This window comes from Trachurus japonicus, chromosome 11 (genome assembly GCF_045865225.1).
Source record: "Trachurus japonicus isolate A0001 chromosome 11, Traja_1.0".
Classification (NCBI taxonomy): Eukaryota; Metazoa; Chordata; class Actinopteri; order Carangiformes; family Carangidae; genus Trachurus; species Trachurus japonicus.
The window spans coordinates 13,373,026-13,398,843 of NC_140917.1; the positions used below are offsets into that span (position 1 = coordinate 13,373,026).

The 25,818-nt window shown below is 43.8% G+C and overlaps 1 protein-coding gene across 3 annotated transcripts; it reads left to right on the forward strand.

The window, feature by feature from the left end:
- On the forward strand, positions 1-24,975 carry arhgef2a (Rho guanine nucleotide exchange factor (GEF) 2a). Of its 3 annotated transcripts, none has more exons than XM_085791091.1 (23): positions 1-346; positions 10,940-11,102; positions 11,204-11,271; positions 12,555-12,618; positions 12,792-12,921; positions 13,417-13,526; positions 14,756-14,899; positions 15,014-15,264; positions 15,735-15,860; positions 16,572-16,689; positions 16,886-16,962; positions 17,659-17,830; positions 18,821-18,897; positions 19,020-19,192; positions 19,296-19,363; positions 20,077-20,265; positions 21,172-21,255; positions 21,415-21,464; positions 21,554-21,589; positions 21,891-21,941; positions 22,607-22,912; positions 23,949-24,096; positions 24,223-24,975. In XM_085791091.1, exons 1-23 carry the CDS (start codon positions 284-286, stop codon positions 24,249-24,251), a joined length of 2,697 nt encoding a protein of 898 aa, XP_085647217.1. In that variant the 5' UTR covers positions 1-283; the 3' UTR covers positions 24,252-24,975. The 3 variants fall into 3 exon arrangements, with proteins under 3 accessions (XP_085647217.1, XP_085647218.1, XP_085647219.1); XM_085791092.1 differs by having other exon boundaries at positions 12,795-12,921; XM_085791093.1 differs by lacking the exon at positions 1-346 and adding an exon at positions 541-666.
- Positions 24,976-25,818: the final 843 nt, after the last annotated feature.

Genomic DNA, 25,818 nt, shown 5'->3' on the forward strand with positions numbered 1-25,818 from the left:
GGGCGGTGATGATTCAGAAGTCAGATTTCTCACAGGAACAGCCTCTTCACTAGAAGCAGAAGCACATTGCAGTTGGCCGGTGAGGACAGATTTCTAGTTGTGGTCTGACGGAGCCACACAGACACAGCGTTCAGACCTTGATGCTGGATGGTTTTATTTATTTTTTTTTACTCCCTGTGACTTTACCGGCTGCTTCCTCTCTTTCTTTTTTTTTTGTTCGTTCGTTTGTTTTGTTTTGTTTTTGAATCCGTCGCTGTGAGAAGATTCAGCTGCCACAGTCACAATGTCCAGAGTGACCAATCTGTCCAAACTGCGTCAGGAGAGGATGAGGGAGATCAACCTGCGGGTGAGTCTTCGTCGGTCTTTTAAAAAACGAACAACCTCCACCCACCGACCACCACCACTGATCTGAGGCTTCACTCTCTCACTCTCCAGCTGCATTGTTTCACTTCCTGAGTCTGTTTCTGCCACTTCCCTATACTCTCTCTCTCTCTGTCACTGCGTGTCAGTCAAAGCCGTAGCGTGACACACACGGGGGCCGCTCTCTTCTGCAGGAGCCCGGGCCCCTCGCTCCGAGCCGAGGGCCCTGAAACCGCTGCACTGGTTTTTTTTTTTTTTTTAAATCAGGGTGAAGCCTCCAGGATGATGCCGCATGTATCTGTAAATGTAGGTGGTGTGAATGTGTGTGTGTATGTGTAGAAGTGTGTGTATTTGTGTGTGTGTTTGTACACAGTGTGCTCAACAGTGCTGGATATTTGAGAATAGCAACTGTTGCCATAGAAATGGCAGTGGGTGTGTGTGTGTGTGTATGTGTGTATGTGTCTATGTGTGTGTGTGTGATTTACTGCCTTCTTTGAGACTGTTGCCGGCCTCAAAAAATGTTTCTAGTGTTCGCTCGTGTGGATTATTATGTAATCGGCTGGATTTCATTTACATCTCATATATATGACCAGCAGCTTTCTCACTTCTCCATCCGCTGCTCGACCCGACCCTCCGCCGCCGCCGCCGCCGCCGCCCCCACGGATTTTCACACAAACATATTTAACGCAGAGTTTATAACAGATGTGAGCAGCACCGACCATTTTGCAGTGCAGCTTTAAAAAACAAGCAGAGAGCAAAAGTGACCGACACTTGACCTCTGACCTTTGAGAGCAAACTTGTGTTATGTTTTTTGTATTTTGTGCAATTTTATTTTGTGTAGCCCTACCTTGTTGCAAAACAGAAGTGAGAGATGAGGAGGGCGTTTGAAACGAGGGTGTGGTTGTTGTGTGAAGCGTAAATACCGGTTAACCTCTATCTGCTTCCGGTGAACCACCCAACTCAACAACAGTCCACATCAGTTGTGCTCATTTGCATATAGATACAGTTTGAATCAGGTTGCTGTTGTGAAATCAGTCAGCTTCGACCTGGGAAAAACCACAAATTACATGAATTTGAATAAAACACCCTCTAAAGATGAAATGAAAACACTGACGTAGTAAGATTGTCGCACATGCAGGATCATTAGTTAAAAAAAGAGATCCTTTACAGCTGCAAAAAAGGTTTTACAGTGAAAAAAAAAATTCAGCTGTTTCCATGGAGACAGGTTGTTTGCTGGCATTCGCTTGTGGTACCTGGTGTCACTTTTGGGAGACAGATAAACGTCAAAGAAGCTGTTATCTCATCCTCCACTGGATGTGAAACACCTCGACTGCACCTGACGACCAGCTGGAGAGTGGAGCGGTCCGACTCTTAAAACGCTGCTGGTGAAATCTGTGATGTGTTTGTTTTCATACATGAGTAACGTTGCGGTACCTTTAGGCTTTTTGCTTTACCCCTCTTGTTTTGGTCTTTTGTGCATAAGTTTAATTGACTTTGAGTTGGTTAATGAGTATCAGACTGAGGTGAGGGAGAGACCTGACAGACCTGAGTGAACATTTTAAGGACAGTTTGAAGGGGAATTATGCAAGTCGGTGGCTTTTTTGCTCCTTTGCTGTCGTAAAAACTCACAAGGCTGGAGAGAAGGCGATTGATGGAGCGATGTCTACCGAGCTGGGCAATGTTAAGAAGAGGTTACGGGTTATCAGGTGTGTCTGTGTCGTAGTGTCGTAATAAGCGGTCCATGTTTCTCACAAGACGAGAGCTGGGACTCCGGGTCGGAGACACTGATCTCACAAGATTGGTTTTCGGCCCAGGCTGAAGGCAGAGAGCCTCCATTCTCCCCAACAAGTTATTAATCATCACAATTAGTCCGAAGCTGTTTAATTAAGGTGCAAATCTTGCATAGTTCCTCTTTAAGTAGAAGATGTGAGGTTGTTCTGAGCAACTGGAGACCTTAAAGAGACCCTGAGGAGTTTGCTTTTGGTAATAAAATGTTGATGAATCTACGTTACCCACACTTGGGTCCATTTTCGATAAATATATCGTTTTGTCTTTATAGTTATTTTGATATTATTATTATTTAGTGGTCGTCTCGCCCAGCATTTCCTAGTTTCCTGGTTTCCTCGGATGCTACCCGGCAGGTCATGGGAATAACACCACTGGATCGCTAGTTGGCATCGTTTATGGCCGGAGCTACGACGGTATCTGGTCGTCTTCAAACCTCCGACTTTCGTTCTTGATTTATGAAAACATTCTTTGTAAATGTTTTCGCTTCCGTCCGTCTTGCACCGGTGCAAGAATTTCACTGTGCACGCAGAGGCTCATGGGAAACGTGGTGTGAAAACACTTTCCGAAACTCCTCATAGTCCCTTTAACATGGACGTATATAAAAATCTAGACACAAAGAAATGTATGCAGCTGACCCCTGGATGTGATGTGGACTGTGCCGAGCTGGACCTGGTGAAGAGTCGGCCTGGATTCGGAGGAGGAAGGTCACACTCACACAACAATAAGCAGAACAGACGAGGTGATTAGCCGGTTGAAATTGTGTTGAAATCTGACCCTGAACCAGAAGTCATCTGATCACAGGATGAGGTTGTTTTGAACAAGCTGAGGAAAAAACTGAAGGAGCTTTCATGAACCGTCTGCGATAGGACCTGGAAACGCCCCGTCAGAAATGGACGTTGTTGGACTTTTCCAGATCTTCGCTGCAAGTCGCTGCACAGATGGATGTGATCTGCTCAGTCATGGAGGAGGAAAGGCCTGAGGAGCTGCTGCTCACTTTCACTGCAGGATACATCGACCGGTGGTGAGCAAACATTAAAAATAGTCCAGTTTTATTACGGCTGCTCCAGTCAGAGTCTCCTCCTCTATGCAGAGGAAGAGTCATCGCCGACCGTCCACGACCACAGACCTCACACACACACGTACACACTGACACACACACCTGGTGGAGATGTTGAGAGTGTGTGCAAGGCAAGGCGCCCAGACACACAGCCTGTCTGCATCTGTATTTAAAGTTTTCTCTTTCCCGGTGTCAGTACACGTGTGTGTCAGCGATATGTCGGTCAGGATGGCTAAACTTAAATTACCCAGGGTACCGTGCTGCCCCCTGAGGAGTTGATCTGGGTTAATGAGCCACGTCAGTCCCAAGTTAAACTCCGGTTTCCAGTTGTCCTCAAATCTCTCACACAGGAGCGGAGCTGGACCGACCACCTCGGGCCTGGAGCTCGGCTGTGGAGGGGGAGGGGAGGGGAGGGAAGGTCCATCAGGAGACATCAGGTGGAGATGGACAGGGACCGAGTGGATCTGTTTCCGTCCTGTGACTTATTTCTTCTGTCCTTTATTCTGAAGCCTGGTTTGTGGACGGCACGGTGGTGCAGTGTGAAGCTTCATAGCAAGAAGGTTCTGTGTTCAGTTCCTCCCTTCTAGGTGGAGTTCAGAATCAGAAAACCTTTATTGTCCCCTGCAAAAAGCAGTGGAAAGTTAAGAAAAACACAGTTTAACATAAGATAAAATAAACAGGGCCTGTGAATATTCTCATTTGTGCAGGTCATAGTTATCTCAAGGAAATTTTAAATCGAATGCAACTGGACAAATAACCAAGTCCAGTTGCATTCGATTTAAAATTTCCTTGAGATAATTTCGATTTAAAATTTCCTTGAGATAAAATAAACAGCAGATAGATACAGAATAGCACAGATAAATACAGAGTAAGACCTTAAAAGAACATTAAAGGATTTCATAGTGAGTTGTTGGTGATGTTGATGGCGGATGAGATGAATGATTTTTTCACTAAGTTTGTTACATGTTTCTCAAGTTTAGTTTATTTGTCATATACATTGAAAAGTACAATGTACAATCAATGCAATGAAATGCATTAAAAACATGTAAATAGTGCAATAACAACAGTAACAACATATGATAAAAAAACAATGGCAAAATAAAAAACGATAGCAATATACAATAAAAAGCCTCAATAAATCAATCAATCAAGCAAGTCCACAGCTTCCACAATCATTTAAAAGCTACTGTTCAGTACTCTGACCATCTGGGGGTAAAAACTCTCTCTGTCTGCATAGTCCAAAGACCTGCACAATATGACTCTTAACTGCCTGTGGGTGTGAGTGTGTGTTGCTCGTCTCTAAGCTGTCGTCAGAACACCTTCACCCAGGTGAGGGCGGTGGCAGGAGGAGCAGGAAACAGAGTGGATGCAGCTGTTGATTTATGACATTCAGTTCTTATTTTAACTGGAATAATGAGTTTTAATATAGAAGACAGGAACAAGAGAAAAGGAACAGGAGAGGGGAGAAAAAGGACATGGTGTTTTTTTGTGTGGTTGAACAGATTAATTGTAGCTGTCTCTTGGTCTTCAGCTGCTGAAGAGATGGAGAAGTAGGAAAAGGCCTCAGCATGAACAGCAGCACTCAGGTCCTGGTTGGAGTTTATCTGCAGCATGTGGAAACATGTGGACTGAGAGATCACTGCTGCTCTCTGCATGTGTGTGTGTGTTTGTACCAGAGAAAGACTTGACCTGTCTTTTCTCTGAGCTCAAACCAACGAGTAAAAAGCCAAGCCAACTTTTAGAGGTAGTTAGCTTCTTATAGCTAGGCCAGAGGTGCTGACATTACAGTAAAGGTTGGGTTGGAGATCTTATTCTGGATCATTTTTTACTAATCTGCTAGAAATCCTCTTAAAGCAGAAGTAAGCGGAATATTTGTGTTAATATAAGTCTTAAATAGTTATATCTTCCGACAGCAATCACTTATATAGAGTGTTTGGTCCGAAACACGGGTCTGTCAGTCACTCTGCTCTGCTGTAAGCCGCCGAGGAGAAAACTTTCCTTGTATCCTACAACCTTTATCCAATGAGGAGAGAGAACGGCATAAAGGGGCGGTCCTCTCTGTGTGTGCAGCCAAGGGATGCGCGTGAATGTGGTGACGTGGGGACGAGGGCGGGGACTGCAACTCCATCCGCTGACAAGAAGTTAGCCAAAATGACCGGATCGCTTACTTCTGCTTTAACACCCGATTGCAACTGAGTAAATAAAGGCTTTTCACAAAAATCCCTTGCCTGGGGAACGAACAAGCCTCAAAAAACACCATCCAATCACGTACAATGTCACAGTGTAGTCAATTGTGCACATGCACGATCAGAGTCTTCACCGAAAGCCACACTCCAGTCTGGTGGGTGGCAATATACTGTAGTTCTGGCAATGTGCGTTCTTCACCCACATCCGCCGAAAGATGAGGTGTCTTTACTCATGTCTGCTGAAAGGTGAAGGCGTGGCTTCAGAGAGAAGTGTGAGGAAAGGGGCTGGGACTTTTTACTTGTGTATTTTCAAAATGTGGCCTGATAGAACCGATTTTCCATGATCTCCAGCCCTACCTTTAATGTGTGAAGTGTGATGTGTTGCTGTAAATCAATACAAGTCCTCGTCTTGAGAGTGCGCCGGCCAGTCAACTAAAGATACTGAGGTGCAATGCACCAGGTGGGAGCCTCTACCTCCCTGTTACAAGTCAATGAAACATCAAAATGATTTTTAAACTATAATTACAGGGTAAAATAATCCAATGGTGTTGCTGCGTAAATAATTAGGAAACTAAGTACAGTATAAACAGAGTTTAACTGTCAATGGGAGGTGGTGCCACAACAGCCTCTCTGACTATAATACAGGTCATTCATTCACAGCAACATCAAGAACATTGTGCATAATTAACAACCTGGTATCACTTCATAATAAAACATTTATATTTTTAAATGATTCACAAGTGGGTTATTGATTTGGATGTTGAAACTGATACAGACTCACTATTTGGTAAGATACAGTTGATGCTTAATGGTGTTACTTATGAGTCACATACCAATTATAGCCTTCCTGTAAAGTGTGAAACATGTCATCATTTATTATTGACGACTGATGTTAAGGGTGTTTAAGTAAAGGAAGTGAGTCATCTTGCCAAGTAGTGAGCTCGCATCAATGTATGAAAACTGTGTTATAACTTGTTTATAACGCCTTATTTATGTTTTATAAAGTTTTAGCAATGACTAAATCCAATCATATGAATGTCATGAGAAGCAGGAGGCTGCAGAAATCTGTCCTCTCTCACTTCTGCTTTTACTTTTTACTGGGATCTTGTGATCATCACGAGAGCTTCTCCTTTTCTGAGGCGCAGCCGCTGACAAAACAGCACAAACATCACAGAGGGAGGAGGCTGGATTTTTACTTACTGTCAACATGAGGCAGAGCAACAAACAACAATGATTGGGTTTAACAGTCAAATGTCAAACAATACTTATACTTGTGTAACTTTGTTTAGTGAGGAAGACCGTGGTCCGTCACAATAGTTTTATCATTTTAACCAACTTTAATGGCACAACATTTTCACAGTGTTGCCAAAATTACAATCATTCAGTATATTTTTGTATAGTTTTTATGAGGCTGTTTTCTGTTTTGTCAGAAGGTCATGACATATTTAATATTTTTGTGTATTTATTGCATCAAGACAAGTTGTTCTGGTTCCATACTTTTCCCCATTGTCACATTTTGTTGTATTTTGTTCCAATTTTATGAGTAGAACTTATTTTCTTTATTAACAAAGGCCTCTGCTTCCCTCTTAACGCTACAAGAAGAGGGTTTAGCTTTAAGCACGTTACATTCATGCAAACTTGTCCAGTAAAATGCTTACGGTGCAAAGGAGAAATCTAGTTCTTTTCTGTGACCCAGACTTTTGGCCTTTATGTACCAAAATGACATATTTTCAGTCTGGTTTTAGGGCTTTACATAGCTCAGGACCTGCTACAGCTCACCAATGACCTCCTTTTAGCAGCCACCAGAGAGAGAGAGAATCTCTCAGATTGTTTTATTTTGAAATCTCTTAAAAAGGATTTTTATATACAGTATATAATTAGAGCTGTTTTAATGCTTCAGTCTTTAGAAAATGTGATTAGGACATTTTAAATGTTTATTAATAGACAGTATTTGTCAGGAACTATATCTACATGCATATTTATATCATTACATTTTACTATTAATGATCTGTTTATCCAGCAGCTTCAGCAGAAAGTTGAATACATCAATAGAAATAACTACATCACAGTGTTTTAATTGATTATTTATATTTATTTATTGATAGAAATGCATCTCAGTCAGTGTTCCCAGATGCGCTTGCAGCGGGGTCGAGGTGCAGCGGCGGCGACCCCCTCTCAGTCCCAGATGAAAACATCCTGACGAACCAGTTCTTCACCTTGCTCCTGCTCTGGCTCGTCTCCTCCGCCCCCTGCGCCCACTCCTGCTCCGTCCTCTGCAGGAACTGTTGCGCCTCCCGCTGCGTGGCCTCCAGCTGCGCCTGCAGCGTCATCACCTTGTGACGTAGCTCTCTCAACGTCTCCTCGTTGTCCTCCCACATCTCGGACATGTCTGTTTCGGATATTTTCTTCAGCTTCTCCTCCTGCTCCTCCTCTTTCTCAGACACCTTTTCAAGAGGAGCCTCCTTGTTTCCGGCCGCTTCCTCCTCCTCCTCCACCTTCTTTTCCTCCTTGTGGTCCTTCTCCTTCTCCTTGACCCACAGACCACAGAGGTCTTCTCCATCTCCTTGAGGCTGCATGGCTCTTTGCGTTGTTTGCTGCTGCAGTTGTTTACGGGCCTGCTCAAGCTTGCAGGTGAGCTCCCTGTTGACCGCCGCCTGCACGCCCAGCTTGGTGGCGGAGAGCGTGTGGACCTCCCTCAGCTGATGAAGGAGACGCTGGTTGTCGCCGAGCATCGCTTTGACAACTCGTCTGGCCTCATCGTTGCCCTCGTGGACCTGGGTTTTGAGGTCCTTGATGATTTTCATGCTGGTGTGAAGGTTGCTGGACGTCTCTCTGTGCTCCTTCCTGGCCTGAAGCAGCTTCTCCCTCAGAGAAGTCACCTCCTCGCTGAGGTCGTGGGGTTCCCACTGCGTTTTCCCGTGAAAGCGGTCGAGGACGCCGCCCAGGGTGCTGATTCTGGTTTTCAAATAGGCTCTGCAACTCGGGTCGGACTCCATGTGCAGCTTGGTCCAGGCGGACTCAATGTTTCGTCTGATGGACATCTCCAAAGTGTCCATGTAGGCCTTGACGTTAGCGTCCCGACTCATGGTTGCCGTCTGTGTCTCTGTCTCTTGGAGGTCACACAGAAAGCTGAAGTGGAAAATGTGACTGAGCGGAATGTGTCTTGGTTCAGAATCTTGACGACATCATAGGTAGTTGTTTGTGATGTCATCATGGTCTCAGTAGAATGTTTCACGGTTACCAGGGGAACGGCACATGCAACTTCAGATTATCCTCTGGGGGAAATTTCAAGAGTACCCGTGTGCAGGGACACGGGCGCCGCCATTAGCCCAGATCCATACCGGAAGTCACGACCGGAAGTTGCTCTTCTTCATGTGTATCATTTCTATGTAGATAAAAAAAATAACTCAGTAACTCAATGGTCCATAATAAAATATTGTTTTCCAGCGGATATCTTAGTTACAACATGATTGAGCTATAAAATATTTTTTTGCATGGATCGTTTATTAAGTTATTGAGTTATTTAAAAAACGCTGCTAACGGCTAACAGCTAGCGCCGAACGGCTAACGGCTAGCGCCGAACGGCTAGCGGCTAACGACTAACGGCTAGCGCCCCTCCTGCTGACAGCAGACCAGGAGAGAGAGAGAGAGAAAAAATAAATGAAATGTCGTTGGTGGGTGCTTTGGTTAGGGTTAGGCAATGAAGAAAGGAGTTGGTTAAGTTTAGTAAAAAGAGCAGGTAGAGGCTAGACAGGCCAGAGAGAGACGAAGAAGAGCAACTTCCGGTCGTGACTTCCGGTATGGATCAGCTGGGCTAATGGCGGCGCCCATGTCCCTGCACACAGGTCCCTCTCGGAAATTTTAATAATATGAAATAGGCCTAATAATCAATATAAATAGTAATAATTAAATGGTCCATTCCTTTGATGGCAGTAGAGATAAAGGCTTTCTGACTCTCCAACCTGTCCAACATCTAAACTCATTTTTCTTCTTCAAGTGTTTTTAGTCATAATTATGACAGATTTAAAGGGATAGTTGAACATTTTGGCAAATTGGCCCCTTGCCATAATCATAATAGTTTTAGGAGTAGGTTCGTTACCTTTATTTGTCAGTGCAAGCTATTTTTAGAATGGCGTAGCAGAGCCGCGAGCTGCTCAGAGCTACGCTACGGAGGCTAATGGGATTTCTTGGTTTCCCTCATCAAACTCATCAAATAGTCCTAAAACTATAGGGATTATGGCAATGGACCAATTTGCCAAAATGTTCAACTATCCCTTTAAGGTTTATAGCCTACACATATTTTGGTAACTCTCTAATTTACAGGCCGCTAATTAGCTACGTGATAGAAATAAGAAATATAAGAAATAACAAGTAGCCTAATTCTGTCATCATGTCTAGAAATAGATAGGCCTAACAGTCAATTTCATAGTAATGTCGAGAAAAATAGCCAAGCCATAATGATTGATTGCGTAGAAATATCCCAGAAATAATGGTCATTTGCAAGGACTTGGTGGAGAAACATTCTGGCCTTTCCCAAAAAATTCAAAGCATGAAAAGCATAGTTTTGCCTCTATGATAAACATGATATTACTATGAAACTGGCCATTATTTCTTGGCTATTTCTTGGCATTACTACACGATTACTTGTTATTTCTTGGCTATTTCTTGACATTATCACATAATTAGCAGCCTGTAAATTAAAGGGTTATACCGTCAGGTCAGATGTTCAGTTTCCAGCTAGTGCAGCAATACACTGTTGTACTATAATGATCATGGTGCTATTTATACTGTGCTAGTGTAATGTTAGAATTCAAACTTTATTCAGACACTGAATGGCGGTAGTGATATACTGTCAAGATATTGTTGCCATAGAAACAAAACCCACATGCAGCACTTTCGCTCCTCAGAAATCTCTAGGCTGCTTTTTATTTTTTAATTTTTTTTTTTTTTAAACAAAACTGTGAATCCAGATGAATCCAGGTCTGGCTCATTGCTGCTGAGACACTGAGACAAAAATGTGATAAAAATAGCGGCAGTTCTGTCTCATGTTTTCCCTGGGTGACTGATATGACACTGGACTTAACATTATAAAACATCCCACACAGAACAGAACATAATTATTACAGTGTTGCACTATTGGATGGGTATATTGAAGTATATTGATTGTTTTCCGCTTTCTAACTCCATCATGTAACTGGATACTGTTGCTTTTGCTTCGTTTGTCAGAGGCCTTTGGTGCTGTAATTATTATTATTTGTAATAATAACTACATTGTTTAAACAAAGTACAAAGTATCATTATTGTTATATGATCAAGAATTAAACAGCACATGCCTTTGAGGTCAGTTTTGGAGATGCTGATATGAAGAAGCTGAGTGATGAGCTGCTGTGGAAACATCTGTTTTAACTGCAAAGAAGAAAGAGACATTGACGAGTTTTAAGTGTTTGAATGTGTCCCTGTGATGTCACCGCGGCCGACATCCGTCCCTCCACCTCTGCTGCAGCTCATCCACTCTCTCACATGTTGTTTCTTTTTTTTTCCTCCCCAGAATAAAGAGAGAGAGCGCATGAGGGAGCGGGAGAAGGCGGCGCGGGAGAGGGAGGCCCGTTACAGCAACGGCCACCTCTTCACCTCCCTCACCGTGTCGGGAACGACTCTGTGCACGGCGTGCAACAAGAGCATCACGGCCAAGGAGGCGCTGAGCTGCCCCAGTCAGTACCACCGCACCGCACCGCCGCTTAGTCTGCAGCTGCACTCACCCACAGCAAACTATGTGCATCTCACACTTTACTGTCTTTATTTTTATTCCCAGCATGCAATGTCACCATCCACAACCGCTGTCGAGACACCCTGCCAAACTGCGCCAAAATGAAGCAGAGGGTAAGACACACACACACACCAACTATAGGCTGACTATTGATTGTAGATATTGTTGACATGGTAAGGATTTGTGTTGTTCTTTCATGTCAATTTAATTAAATTACACTTGACTATTCTGACACTATTCAACAGTGTTCACATTGTTATTCTAAACAAACACCTGTACAGATGTGCAGGTACAGTGCAGAGAATTATAGTATGATACAAATTACTTTATTAATCCGCAAAGGGACCTTCTTTTGTCACATCTAGCCTACCATTTACAAAAGACTCAAAACATGTAAAATCTATGTTAATGAATAATAACTGTGAGTTAAATCTTTGCTTCTTATTAAACTCCACTGTAGACGGTAACGACTGAAACTTAAGCTGAAGCTGAAGCTCCTGGTCATGGTCCTAAACCACTCAATTAGAAATAATAACACAGCGTCTGCTTTTCTTACCTGAAGCCTTACTCTGTGTATTGTATTGTTGAGTTTTATGCATTTTAAAGGTTCATCAGCTCAAGCCTTAGACGCTGTGATAGCCACCGTACTTTGTTGATTCAAAATCTGTGAGAATCAGTGTTGAGTCTCCAGTTTTTAACATGGATGTGGTCTTTAAATCAGACTGAGATAGTAGACATGTACGTGTACATTGAACATCAGGACCTATGAACATGGATAAGTATTAGCTGCTCCACATCCTCAGTAGTGTGACAGTTTAAAGGGATAGTTCAACATTTTGGTAAATTGGTCCATTGCCATAATCCCTATGAATGTTACGAGATGGCGTTGTTTTCGAGGCAAATATAGAGACAGCTTGCTGAAAAACTGCCTCCAGACGGGAACGTGCATCACTGGTTTTAAATGAATTTACTTTGAAAACAAGGGACAGTTTTTCATCAAGCAGTCTCTGTGTTTACCTCTAAAACAACTCTGTCTGGTAACGTTCCGTTATTATCTCATAGCGTGGTGAATGTGCAGGTCACAACTTGTCCACCAGAGCGTTTTGGAGTTGTTGGATTGTGTATTTGATGAGTTTGATGATGAAAACCAAGAAATCCCATGAGCCTCTGTAGCGTAGCTCTGAGCAGCTCACGGCTCTGCTCCGCCGTTCTAAAAATAGCTTGCACCGACAATTAAAGGTATGGAACCTACTGCTATGACTATATGGGCCAATTCGCCAAAAATGTTGAACTATCCCTTTAACGCACTGGATAGTCTGGAAAAGAGGCTGTGAGTTGTTGAACCAGTGGATGGATTGAAGTGTGACCTGCTGTTTTGTGTCTGGTGTGAACGCAGCAGCAGAAGACAGTCCTACTGAGGAACAACTCCTCCCTGCAGAACGTCTCAATGCGCACAAAAAGTGAGAACGAACACACACACACACACACACACACACACACACACACACACACACACACACTCAATACATTTAATACACTCAATACATTGAAACTCACCTCCCTCCTCCTGCTGCTCCAGCTCATCATTATTCTCCTCCTCTTCTTCCTCCTTCATCATCTCTACCACCTGCAGCAGGAATGCGTGAACGTCCGACGTCGGCCATCTACCCCTCCGACAGCTTCCGACAGTCTCTGCTGGGGTCCCGCCGCGGTCGCTCCGGCCTCTCGCTGTCCAAGAGCGTGTCCACCAACAACATCTCAGGGTGAGATGAGCATGCACTGGCCTCTGCTTCTGGAGCTGAACTCTGAACTCAGAAGATATGTAGATATATGAGTAAAGTAATTGGGACTACAGATGGAAATTAGCCCTAGTGGCTAAATCTGGTACAACCATCTCTTCTCTGTTCTTGATTAATGGTATTGTATATTGTCCCGTAATAATAAACTAAACTAAACTAAACTAAATCACAAGATAATTCAGCAACAAGACGCTGCATAACGTCACATAGTCTCATATATGATCTGCAGTACCAGGACGCACCACCAGAGGGAGTCCATGACAAACACTAGTCACTGTGTTGCCTCAGGCTTCCACTAAGTTTCATTTAGATCTGTGAGGCGCCTTAAAGTCAGAGAGAAAACAGACACAGATAGGACTGAACTTTAATTTCGCTCAGATGAAGTTACATTTGTCCTCATTTCATTTTGCTTCCATTGTTCCCTAATGTCTCTCTCTCTCTCTCTCTTTCTCTCTGCAGGAACCTGAATGACGACTCCCCCCTGGGGCTGCGCAGGATCCTGTCCCAGTCCACAGACTCCCTGAGCTTCAGGAACAGAGCCATGTCGGTGGAGTCTCTGAACGACGACGGTACCAGAGCTTTTTCCACTCTGAACTCCTGTGTGATGTTTGACAGAGTCACCCCAGACCTTCACCCTCCAACATCCAGTTTTCATTTTTTATTTAACCCTCCTGTTGTCCTTCTGGGTCAAATTGACCCAATCTGTTTCCTTCCTCCATCCTTCCTTCTTTCCTTCGTTTCTCCCTTCCTTCTTTCCACAATCCTTTTTCCCTTCCTTCCTTCCTTCCTTCCTTCCTTCCTTCCTTCCTTCCTTCCTTCCTTCCTTCCTTCCTTCCTTCCTTCCTTCCTTCCTTCCTTCCTTCCCTTCATCCTTACTTCTTTTTCCTTCCTCTTTTGATCCAATTGACCCGATCTGTTCCCTATACCTCCATCTTTCTTTCATTCCCTTTTCCCTTCCTTCTTTCCTCCCTTCTTCCTTCCGTGAACAAATCTGTTCCCTCCCTCCATCTTTCTTAACTTCCTTTTTCTCTTCCTTCTTTCCACAATCCTTCCTTCCTTCCTTCCTTCCTTCATCCTTCTTCATCCCTCCTTGAACGAATCTGTTCCCTCCGTCCATCTTTCTTTCCTTCCTTTTTTCCACAGTCCTTTTTCCCTCCCTCCCTTCTTTCCTTTTTGACCCAATTGACCCAATCTGTTCCCTCCCGCCTTCTATCTTTCCTTCCTTTTTCCCTTCCTTCTTTCCTCCCATCTTTCCCTTTGTCCTTCCTTCCTTACTTACTTCTTTCCCTTCTTCCTTCCTTCCTTCCTTCCTTTCTTCCTTGACCCAGGAGGACAACAGGAGGGTTAATATCTGTGAATCTGACTGACATTTAACATTTATAAAACAAAGCTGAACTAACTGAATCTTTCATGAGATTAATCAGATTTTACAATTTCCATTATAGAACAAATAGAAATCAATCTGAATTGATTCTCAGTCATTGTCATTTTTGTTTTTGTTTCGATTGTTACCAATAAAACATATTGTAAAGGAAGCGTTTTCCTCTAAATTGTAGAAAATAGAAATGATAAAGAGATGTTTTATCTTCAACTTCAGATAATTGTAGTAGAGACCCCATACACACACCTGCTCAGCTGTCAATCAAACATTTGCTCCACCCCCTCATAGGATAGGAAAACATTATTAATTCACTTTAACATGATTTTAATGATTCTTCGACCTGTTATGCAGCTGTACAAATGAAATGAACAAAATTCTCAGTCTGATCCTTCATGTCGGTGGCTCTCTCTGGTCCAGGAGACGTTTACTACACCTCGGTGCTGGAGGAGATCGAGCTGGAGGGCCAGGAGTTTAAGGCGGACTCGTGGAGCATGGCGGTGGACTGCGGCTACCTGCAGACGCATCGCAAGAATGTCATCAAGAGGCAGGACGTCATCTACGGTGAGAGGAGCATTATATCGTCAAGTGTCTGGAAGATAAACAGATTATGGTTCAGGGCAGCTCGACTCATCGTGTGTGTGTGTGTGTGTGTGTGTGTGTGTGTGTGTGTGTCAGAGCTGATTCAGACGGAGCTGCACCACATGCGGACCCTCCACATCATGGAGAGGGTGTTCAGGCAGGGCATGCTGGAGGAGCTGCAGATGGAGCTCAGCACCGTTCACGCCTTGTTCCCCTGCCTGGACCAGCTGATCCGGATACACTCGCACTTCCTGGCGCAGCTGCTGCTGCGGCGCAACAGCAGCCTGCAGCCCGGCTCCAGCTACAACTTCACCATCCACCAGCTGGGAGACATACTGCTGGAGCAGGTGACCGACTGGCCGCCGAGCTGCACCAACAGTCACACACACAGAGGATACACATTCAAATTCAAATCTTTATTGTCATATGCACCGAAGACAGCGTCACACAGTACAATGAAATTCTTACTCTGTGATGATACCTCCGGCAACATAAAAAAAAAAGCAAGTAATAATAAAAACAACACTAGTTAAAATGACAATAATGAATAAATAAATAGTGCAAGAGCAGTAATAAATAATGCAAAACAATAAAACAAGATAGTGCAAATGCAGCTAAAGTGTCATAGGGCAATCTGCAGAGGTAGGGGGCAGGGGCAGTGGGTGGGTTTTGTTTAGGAGTCTGACAGTTTGGGGGAAAAAGCTGTCTTTCAGCCTGGTTGTTCTGGCTGCTAGGCTCCTATATCTTTTCCCACATCTGTCTCACATCATGTTGCTGACTCCTAGTCCAACCGTGTGTGTGTGTGTGTGTGTGTCAGTTCTCAGGCCAGTGTGCAGATGACATGAGGAAGACCTACGCTGAGTTCTGCAGCCGCCACTTGAAGGCAGTGAAGCTGTACAAGGAGCTGCTGTCCAGAGACAAGAGGTTCCAGTGTTTCATCCGGGTGAGTGTGTGAACAGGAGGTCAACTCTCCCAGCTGTGGTTGATTGTGAGTTATAAAGGCCTCCTCTGCTGAAAAGGAACTCTTTAATTTTGTTAAATTCAACGTGAAGCCATTTATTTATTATGACTGATGAACCAGATGCTCTGTGAAAGGGGAACTCTGTGAAGTCCGGTTGCTTTTTTGCTGTTTTGCTAACCCTCCTCCTGGCCATGTGCATTTGTTTACAACGAAGCGGGCGAGAGAGCAATCAGTGGAGTTGTAGATATCATTTTATATCATATATTGATGTTACAACATGTATATTTATGTAGTTTAATCATGTCATAAACAAGAGATTACGGGTTATCGGGCGCGTTTATGTCGTGGTGCTGCAGAGACGAAAGCAGGGACACAGGGGCGGCGGCCGCGATCTTGCAAAGTTGGTTTTCAGCCAAGAGACGCACTAACTGACACACACGTGGTAGACAGAGAGCTTCCGTTCTCCCTTGTAACAAGTTAATCCATTTATTAAACCATCACAATTACTCCAAAGCTGTTTAATTAAGGTAAAAATGTAGCATAGTTACGCTACAAATCCTGCATACGGTAGTTCCTCTCTACAGGTTCAAACCCTTGGAGTTATAGTAGTTTAGGTTATTTCACATGGGGTTGTCAATATTGATATTGATGTATTATCTGTGTGTGTGTGTGTGTGTGTGTGTGTCTGGTCAGCGGGTGACTCGAGGACCCCTGCTGCGTTGTCATGGCGTTCAGGAGTGCATCTTGTTGGTGACTCAGCGGATCTCCAAATATCCCGTCCTCGTTCAGCGCATTCTGGACAACACCACCGGTGAGTGCACGCATCATCAGCATCATCATCATCATCGGCCCACTTCCTGTTCAACAGTGATGGAGGAAAAATAAAAACATGTTTGTTCATCCAGATCCAGGATCAGCAGAGCCCAGTCACCGAGGAAACTGTGACTGACTTTGAATCTGTTTTCTGTCGTATATAACGGCCTGGATGTTGTTTGTTTCTCTTCCAGAGGATGAGGAGGAGGCTTCTTCTGTGGCCCAGGCTCACACCATGGTCAGAGAGCTGCTCAGTTCGATAGACCAACAGGTACTGGACATCTGTCGGAGCAGCCCCGACCCCCAGAGCCACTGCAGCTCAGTCCTTCAGCCTGAGCTTTAGTATTAGGAGTTTTAGTGCTATAAATAAGTTTAATTTAAAAAAATCTAAATAGGTCTCAGACTTCTCATCAAACAAAACCAGTCTCATTTATTGTAATTTTTGTTTTTGTTCCATTGTTACCTATAAAACCTGTTTAAAGGAGCCATTTTTCCTTTAAACTGTAGAAAATATAAATAAAAAAATAATGCTGCCTCAAATATTAAAGAGATGTTTCATCTTTCACTTCTGGTAATTGTAGTGGAGTACAAGACCCTTTACACACACAGGCTTTAAGAGCAGCCAATCCACTGAGACAGCTCTGTTGTCTGTGACCACCTCCTCGGGCCCAGTGATCCACTCACATGGCTTCTCATGTCACTGCTATCTCAGCCTCTCTCTTTGATTTATCCACAAAGATAATGCAACAATATTAAAAATCACTGAACTTCTAGTCATCCTGAGCCATGTAACTTATGTATCTAACAACAGGAGGATGAATTTCTGGTTTGAACAGAAGGAGTCTGGCTGAATTTGAGACGTGGTTCTGTCGACCTAACAGATGACATGATTTAAATAAAAATGCTAAAATGACTCGAGCTCATTCCTGCTCACTAATCATCTGTCTGTCTTCACGCCGGTCGGCAGATGGAGGAGCTGGAAAAAACTCATCGGATGCAGGAGATCCAGGCCAAGCTGGACCCCCGGGCCGAGGCCAGAGTGAGGGACGGGGGACTCTTCAGGCCTGGGGAGCTGCTCCGCCGGAGACTCGTCCACGAAGGGACCCTTTTCTGGAAGACCCCAGGGTCCCGGCTCAAAGGTACACAACACGGTGGCAGCAGTAGAGTGTGTGTACTGTAACTAATGAGTGAATAATATCTTTGATTGGTGAATGGCCATATTGTTTTATTGGGGAAATAGTGACCTCTGGTGTCGCTGTTTAACGACACAACTTAGATGTGGTCAAGCCTATTTATGAAATAGAATCAACTCCTTAGTTTAAAATTTGTCTTAAATGATGTGTTGAGTATTGGCTGAAAAGCGTTGATTGGGGTCAGACAGACCTTGACTTTTGACCTTAAACCATCAAAATCTAATCGGTTTGTACCTGAGTGGCTGTTTCTTCCAAATGTATATGGGTCCCTTGTGTTGTTCTGAAGATTTGGCATTCAACAAAGCCAAAATTGTGTTTTGTGAGATCACCGTGACCTTGACATGTGGCTTTTATCCCTCCAAGTCCAATCAGCTTGTCCTTGAGTCCAGGTCCATGTTTTTCACTAAAAAGTGAAATAAATTCCCTCAAGGGGCGGAGGCTAATGGGATTTCTTGGTTTCCCTCATCAAACTCATCAAATACACAATCCAACGACTCCAAAATGCTCTGGTGGATAAGTTGTATGCTAATGCAGAGACTGCTTGCCGAAAACCTTTTTTTTGCATGAATTTGCCCCTAAAACAACTCTGTCTCGTATCGTTCTGTTATTATCTCATAGCGTGGTGAATGTGCAGGTCACAACTTGTCCACCAGAGCATTTTGGAGTTGTTGGATTGTGTATTTGATGAGTTTGATGAGGGAAACCAAGAAATCCCATTAGCCTCCGTAGCGTAGCTCTGAGCAGCTTGCACCGACAATTAAAGGTAACGAACCTACTCCTAAAACTACAGGGATTATGGCAATGGATCAATTTGCCAAAAATGTTTAACTATCCCTTTAACCCTGGGAACCAAAGATGTTGTGGAGAAAGACAACAACATGACTCTGTATTGATCTGTGGTTGTTTATTTGTGTGTGTGTGTGTGTGTGTGTGTAGATATCCAGGTAATACTGATGACAGACATCCTGGTGTTTCTGCAGGAGAAGGACCAGCGGTACATCTTCCCCAGTCTGGTAAGAAAAAGTTCACAGACGACACAGGTGATATTTTTCAAAATAACTCGAAAACAGCTGCATATCTCCTGCCTCCTTCCGTGTTTCTAATAACAAACAATCCACCTGTGCGTGCGGTCCAGGACAAGTCTCCAGTCCTGTCCCTCCAGAACCTGATAGTGAGGGACATAGCCAATCAGGAGCGAGGGATGTTCCTCATCAGCGACTCGTCTCCTCCTGAGATGTACGAGTTCCACGCTTCCTCCAAGGAGGACAAGAACATCTGGATACGCCACATCCAGCGCACCGTCAGCAAGTAGGCAAACACACACACATATACAGGGACTTGAGTAACAGTATTATTGGAGTGTAAACACACTGATAAGAGGATTTGTGTGTCTGTGCCTCGGTGTGTTCAGGTGCCCTTCGAGAGAGGAGTTCCCCCTCATAGAGAGTGAACACAGAGCCCATCAGAGGAGGCTCAAAGGTCAGGACACAGTCAAACACACATGTCCCACTTTCACCTCACTGTGTTTCTCTACGGCAGGATTAGACTACACGATTTCAGGGCCGATTTTAACACGATTTTGTCGTGGCTGACACATTTCCAGCGTCGGGCCCGATTTTGAACGTCAGGAACAACTAATGGACGTGTAGTGTAACCTAACTGACGAACAGCATTTTTTGCGTCAAGGACATTTCTAGCCTTTCTTTGCCTAGTCTGACATCTCCTACGACGTGAACCTTGATGTCGACCAATAGGATGACAGAGCGCTCTGATGCATTGTTTACTCACAGTGAACATGTGCTTCATGTGCACAATGTAAGTGAATGGATTTGAGGTGAACACATCCGTTAACATATCTGATGTCAGACTGTCCTCTTCACCAGGCCCAGGGGAGGCACCACCTTCGTCTTTTCTTCCTTTTCTTTTTAGTGTCCGAGCAAAAGACTGCTCGCATCACACTCAGCGCTACAGTCACCACGATTGACAGTTTGTTGTTAGTGACGCCTCCCCGATGGCCTATGAACTCGTACAAAGTCATGACAAGACATGGCAAGAATTTATGCCACTGTGATCATTTAATCTTACACGGTGACCATTGTGAAAGATAAAAAATAATCGTGCAGTCTGAACCCGGCCTCAGTTGCCTTTGTCTTAAATCAGCACTTGGTTGAATAACTCTCGCTGTCTCCCAGCCGACCTCCAGCACAAGGACCGGGAGATGCTGGAGCTCCTGCAGGAGAGGGTGACTCTGTTCTGTGAGCTGGCGGAGGTCACCTGCGGTCAGGACGGCCTGCAGCCGCCCATCACCCGCTACCTGTTCAGGGCCGACACCCCGCAGGCGCCGCGGGCTGAGAAACTGCTGCTGGACGCCACCGCTGAAGGTAACACACCAAGGCTCTGCATGTCCTAATGACCCAAACTGTAAAGTACGACACTTCAAACACATGTGCATCAGCGTGTGTCTCTACACACATGTAATCCCTTCACAATTGTCCTTAAATAACGCTGCACCACTGACTTAGGACCAGGTTTTTGTTGGTCGGTCACTCCTAACAATGCTCCTGACTGCACGTTGTTTGAAGACCAACACACGTGTGTTTGCAGGGTGCATGATGGAACATGAACATGACAACTGCGTGGGCCTGAAACTGGCAGAGACACTTCTGTTATTTTTTGTTTTGCGTTCCCACTTTTTTTTAATTAAGATTAAGATTTATTTTTATTTATTCCAGTCTGGGAAATGAGTGTGTTAAACCAGCTGGCAAATAACACACAATACAAATTGAAAATAAGAGAAATAAATAAAATAGAAACACAATTTTGAATAGCGAATATACAATGTAATGGTTCAAATGAGTATGGAAAAGTACACAGTGGTAAGATGGGTTATATGTAATGTGGTTGTATGTAATATCTACCTTGCTTTTAGATTGCACACTAGGCTAGCCTTGTATTGTACTGTCTCTATTTTATTTATTGTCCTGTTATTATTTGTACTGGACTGTGTTTTAAACTGTCTGGGTGAGAGAGACACCTGCATTTCCATACAGGGATTAATAAAGTATTCTTTGATTTGATTTTGATTAATAAATAAATCAATAAATGCATGAATCTATGTGCAGATATTTTAGAAAGTGATGAGTATTTATTCAATAGTCCTGTGACAGAGGTAAGCTGCTGTAAAGTCTAATTGCAGCAGGAAGGATTGTTTTGTTCATAATTGTTGTCAGTTGTGTGTTTAACATGCAGCCATGAACCCTGACCTCTCTCTCTCTCTCTCTCCACAGTGGACAGACTGAGCGAGCTCCTCCTGGGCTCCAGTGTCGACATCCCTCTGCTGTGTCATCACAACCACATGGAGGTGGAGACCAGTGAGTCTCTGCAGCACATCACCAACCATCCAGTAGACTAGAGCACACAGAAACACAGTAGAAACACAGTAAAAACACAACCACACCTCCTCCTCTGCAGTAACAGAGTCGGTCAGCGGCTGCACTGATGTTGTTTGATGCTCTGTCGTCTCTGCTCAGGTCATCAGGATCTGCTGGTCAACGGATCTCATGACGTCTGTACAGCAAAGGTGAAGTTACATGATGAGGTCACACTTCCTGTTGTTCATGTTTTTCCAATAGACGTCATCGTCATGCTCCTCTTTTTTATCTCCTGCAGGACTGCACAAGGAATCAGGACAAACCTTCATCCATGGTAAGTCGGGGGGGGGGGGTTCTTTCTGTGTCAAAGTCAAAGTCAAAGTCAAAGTATCTTTATTGTCCCAAAACAGGGAAAATGGGTTTACAGCCAGGAAGATACACACAGAGACACAATACACAGATGCACAGCAACAGATAACATGTAACATATCACGAGCAGATTAAAAGAACCTATTGTAAGAACAAACTATGATTAATAAGTGTTGGTAATATATAAATAAATAAGCAGCATGGAGCATAAAGTGCAGATGCAATGTGTGTGTGTGAGTAATAAAAGTGCTGCCTATGTTTAACAGGAGATCTGTCAGAGGCTGGTGAATCTCAGTGTTTACCTCCATGCTCTCCAGGTGAGTAGATCTCTGTTTTCTCATGTGTTTCTTGTGGTTCTGTAAAGCTATTACATTAATATTAGTATCCAGGGCATATAAATTTGTATGTTTATGTATTTGTGCTAATATTGTAGAAATGTTATTAGAATATACGTCGATCCCAAAACCTGTCAATATATGTGAGATCATGTTCCCAAAATGTTTCAAATTAATCCGAAATACACACACGCATATATATAGATAGATAGATAGATAGATATCATTAACATATATATATATTTGCCATATCTTTATGTTATACCAAATAAAAAACCATGCTTTTACTATGGGTGTTTCATACATGTACATATGTCTTTATGCAGATGATGTACGTGATTATAGTGACATCATTCTTGATATAGAGGTATATAACAAATATATAAAACCTATTACATTAACATTAATATCTAGGGCATATAAATCTGTTTGTTTATGTATTTGTGCTATAATATTGTGGACATGTTTTTTGAATACATCGATCCCAAAACCTGTCAAATTTCAAATTAATATATACGTATGTATGCAGATAATAGATAATGTATATGAGATTTTTGGGTTTAGTCTTTAATCTGGATGGATTTTGTCCTTGAACTCATCTCAGCTTGTAAAATCTTTAAAACTGGATCTTCTATCATGTCCTTAAGGGCGCCGTCATCAAACAAGACTCCATCTTGGAGCTGCTGCTACAGGACGCCATGATGCCCACCGCAGGGGGCACGTGGCGCCCCCACTGGCGAGACGGTGGGAATCGGGAGGCCAGCGTGGGGTCGACCATCGGGGAGCTGGCTCTTCTCCAGCGGCAGCACAGCCTGCTGCAGGAGGAGCTGCTGAGGCTGCGCGACGCCGAGAGCCGCTTCAAGGACAGCGAGAGGGCGCGGGCCAAGCTGGAGAAACAGGTCCGACACATGAAGGTCTGCGGCGGGAACACGCCGGGGGAGCAGGAGCCTCAGGTAAGAACATCTGCAGCTGCTCGACAACATCTGCAGCTGCTCAACAACATCTGCAGCTGCTCGACATTATGGAGACACATCCAGAGTTTCAGTCTCCAGTTGTTGGAGCTTCATAAAAAACGATCACAACAACTTGTACACATGTAAACGCTAAACAGTTACAAGGAAGAAAGGCGACATAAAATGACGAGGAGGAAAAATCAAAGCTCCGTTACCTAGCAACCATAAGATTCTTTGCAGCAACTTAAAGGAATACTTCACCCAAAATCAATAATTCACCAATTTTCTACTCACCGTCATGCCATACCTCCATACTGCTCGTCCGTACTGACCCAAGTGTCCTGAAGCCGCCGCATGAAAAAGTTGTTTGGAAAAAATGAATGTGATCTCTGTTTTTAGTCTTGTTGTAGCAGTAGCTCCCAGTGGCCGCACGAGATGTTCCTCCGCGTTTACATCAAACATCCAATGGTTTACAACGACGAACGAACATCTCGCATCAAATCTCGTGCATGCGCACAAACATCAACCGAGCCACTGGGAGCTACTGCTACAACAAGACTAAAAACAGAGATCAAATTCAGTTTTTCCGAACAACTTTTTCATGTTGCAGCTTCAGGACACTTGGGTCAGTACGGATGAGCAGTATGGAGGTATTTGGATGTTTCATAGTGTGTGTTTTGGACGATTCAAAAGCTAACTCTATCCACCGCCATTATATGAAAACCCGTCACCAGCCGGACCCCCCCTGGCACTCCTAAAGCGTTTTGATGACTCTGAAAGTTCTCCAAACCCTTCCTTGGCATGACAGTGAGTATAAAATTGGTGAATTATCAATTTTGGGTGAAGCATCCCTTTAACGTCTAAACACTACAGTAACGGAAGACAACACAACATATTTCTATTTCAAAATAAAAGCATTTTAATGTTTACTCTAAGAGTAGAAAGAAATATTTACAACAGCAGTGAGGAGGGTGTTCATGATGCCTTCAGGGTCTCAACAGCCTCTTTCCTCTTGTCGTCGTCGTCGTTGTTGCAGCCTGCGTCTCTGCAACCGGGGAGTGATGACGCCCTACGGGCCAGACAGGAGCACGTCCACCAATCAGACGATCTACAGGACGGCAGCGATCTGGAGGTAGACGTGACGTCAGACGATGACGATGGGACGGCCTCAGAAAGCTCCAAAGGTCAGCACAAGAACAACTGGGAAAAAAAAAAAAGATTTACACTGAACTGGTTCGAGGAGGCAGTTTAGTCCCAAATCAAACCAGTTACTTCCTGGACTGACTCTGGATCTGTTTCCTGTCTTTCAGACCTTCAGGACATCCCAGAGGAGATCTGAGCCTCGTTCTCTGCTGATCAGCTGTAATTGTAACTTGACTGATTGACTCCAACGATGTCCTCATATTTATTAAGCTGCTTTGCTTTTTGCCTTGTGACAAGTGAGCTGTTTTTATTCTTCAGTTTTATTTGGATTTCTCTTATTTAATGTCATCATCGGACTGGAAAACAGCTGGAAGACGTGAGTCTATTAGATGTGAGGGTGAGACCGGACGAACATTAGTAGGAATGATGGTCAAGGCTCCTTTAGTCTCATAGTCTCCCAGACTTCACATGCAGCAGCAGCAACAGTGGTTTTAAAAGAGTATTTTTTTCATGTCTGTGACACATAGAAACTACAGTGGACGTGCTACGATGTGAACATGACATCAACAGTCGACTTTTGCTGCCAGAGACAAAAATAGACCTGGTCCAAAAATATGAGTGTAGTTTGTTTATTGGAATAAAAACTGTCCTCATCAAACAGTAACCTAATAAACAGCAGGGCGGCTGACACTCACAGCACAGACAGGTTCGATCCCAGTGTCCACACTCAGGCTTTGGGACAAATTCCCACTAAGTCCATGACGGCTTAGTGCTGTCTCAGTGTGTCCTCAGACATTTTAAGTTAACCATTTTCTGTACATCTGCATTTCTGTACACTTTACCTAAAGATAACGATGAAACCATTGGGTTACTGTGGTTAGACTTAAAAAAAAAAAACACAAAACAGAAAAAAAGAATAAGGTAGGAGACACGGACATTGCTATCTGTCCAAAAATCTGCTTTCAACATTATTTGATCCTACATTATTTAAAAAACAAGTCCCAAAACCAGATGCATCATGTTTTGGCATCGTCAAGCCAAGGTAACAGATTCCTCTTCATGCCAGCCTGAGCCCCTGCAGCCACTGACACTCAATCACTGACCAAGTGACGTCAGTTAAGTCTGTAAGTCTTCAGGACTTAGGCCTCATGGGGAACGCTGGGATTGAACTGGGGCTCCACCAGACTTCCTGTCTCTCCGTCAGAGACTCGCTGTCCGACTCCAGCTCCACGTCCACGCCACACACTAAAAGTGGAGGTCAGTCAGGGTCCTCTTTGTCCACTGACTGGATGTAGGCTTCATCATAGCAGCCTGAACATGTGGAGCAGACATCTTTAGAATATTTTAGTTTCCATTTGGTCTTCAGGTCTGGATACAGTCAGTCCTCCACCTGGCTGCTTTAACCAGCTCAGAGGTCAGAGGTCAGTGCCTTCCCGAAACCATTAGACATGACTGTTGCAGGTACTATGTGATCTGCCACTGCTGTGGTTGAAGTAGGTAAGGTAAGTGTTTTAGATTAGATTACATAATTTTTTAAACTCCAGGTTCCTGTAACAACGCACACCTGCTGCTGCAACTAATGCATGGCTTTAATTTATCTTCTACATAATGATCAATAAGTAACAACTGCAGTAGGTTCATTACCTTTAATTATCGGTGCATGTTGTTTTGAGATCAGCGGGGCAGAGACGTGAGCTGCTCAGTGAACACAATGGAGGTGAACGGTACAGGTCCCCTGTCCCTCATCAAACTCATAAAATACA

Excerpts from the sequence above, each read along its gene's own strand:
- arhgef2a (XM_085791091.1), top strand. The coding sequence starts at position 284 with ATGTCCAGAGTGACCAATCTGTCCAAACTGCGTCAGGAGAGGATGAGG. Across the intron at positions 11,103-11,203 it reads GGAGGCGCTGAGCTGCCCCA|CATGCAATGTCACCATCCAC; the intron begins GTCAGTACCACC and ends TTTTATTCCCAG. Across the intron at positions 17,831-18,820 it reads CCCAGGGTCCCGGCTCAAAG|ATATCCAGGTAATACTGATG; the intron begins GTACACAACACG and ends GTGTGTGTGTAG.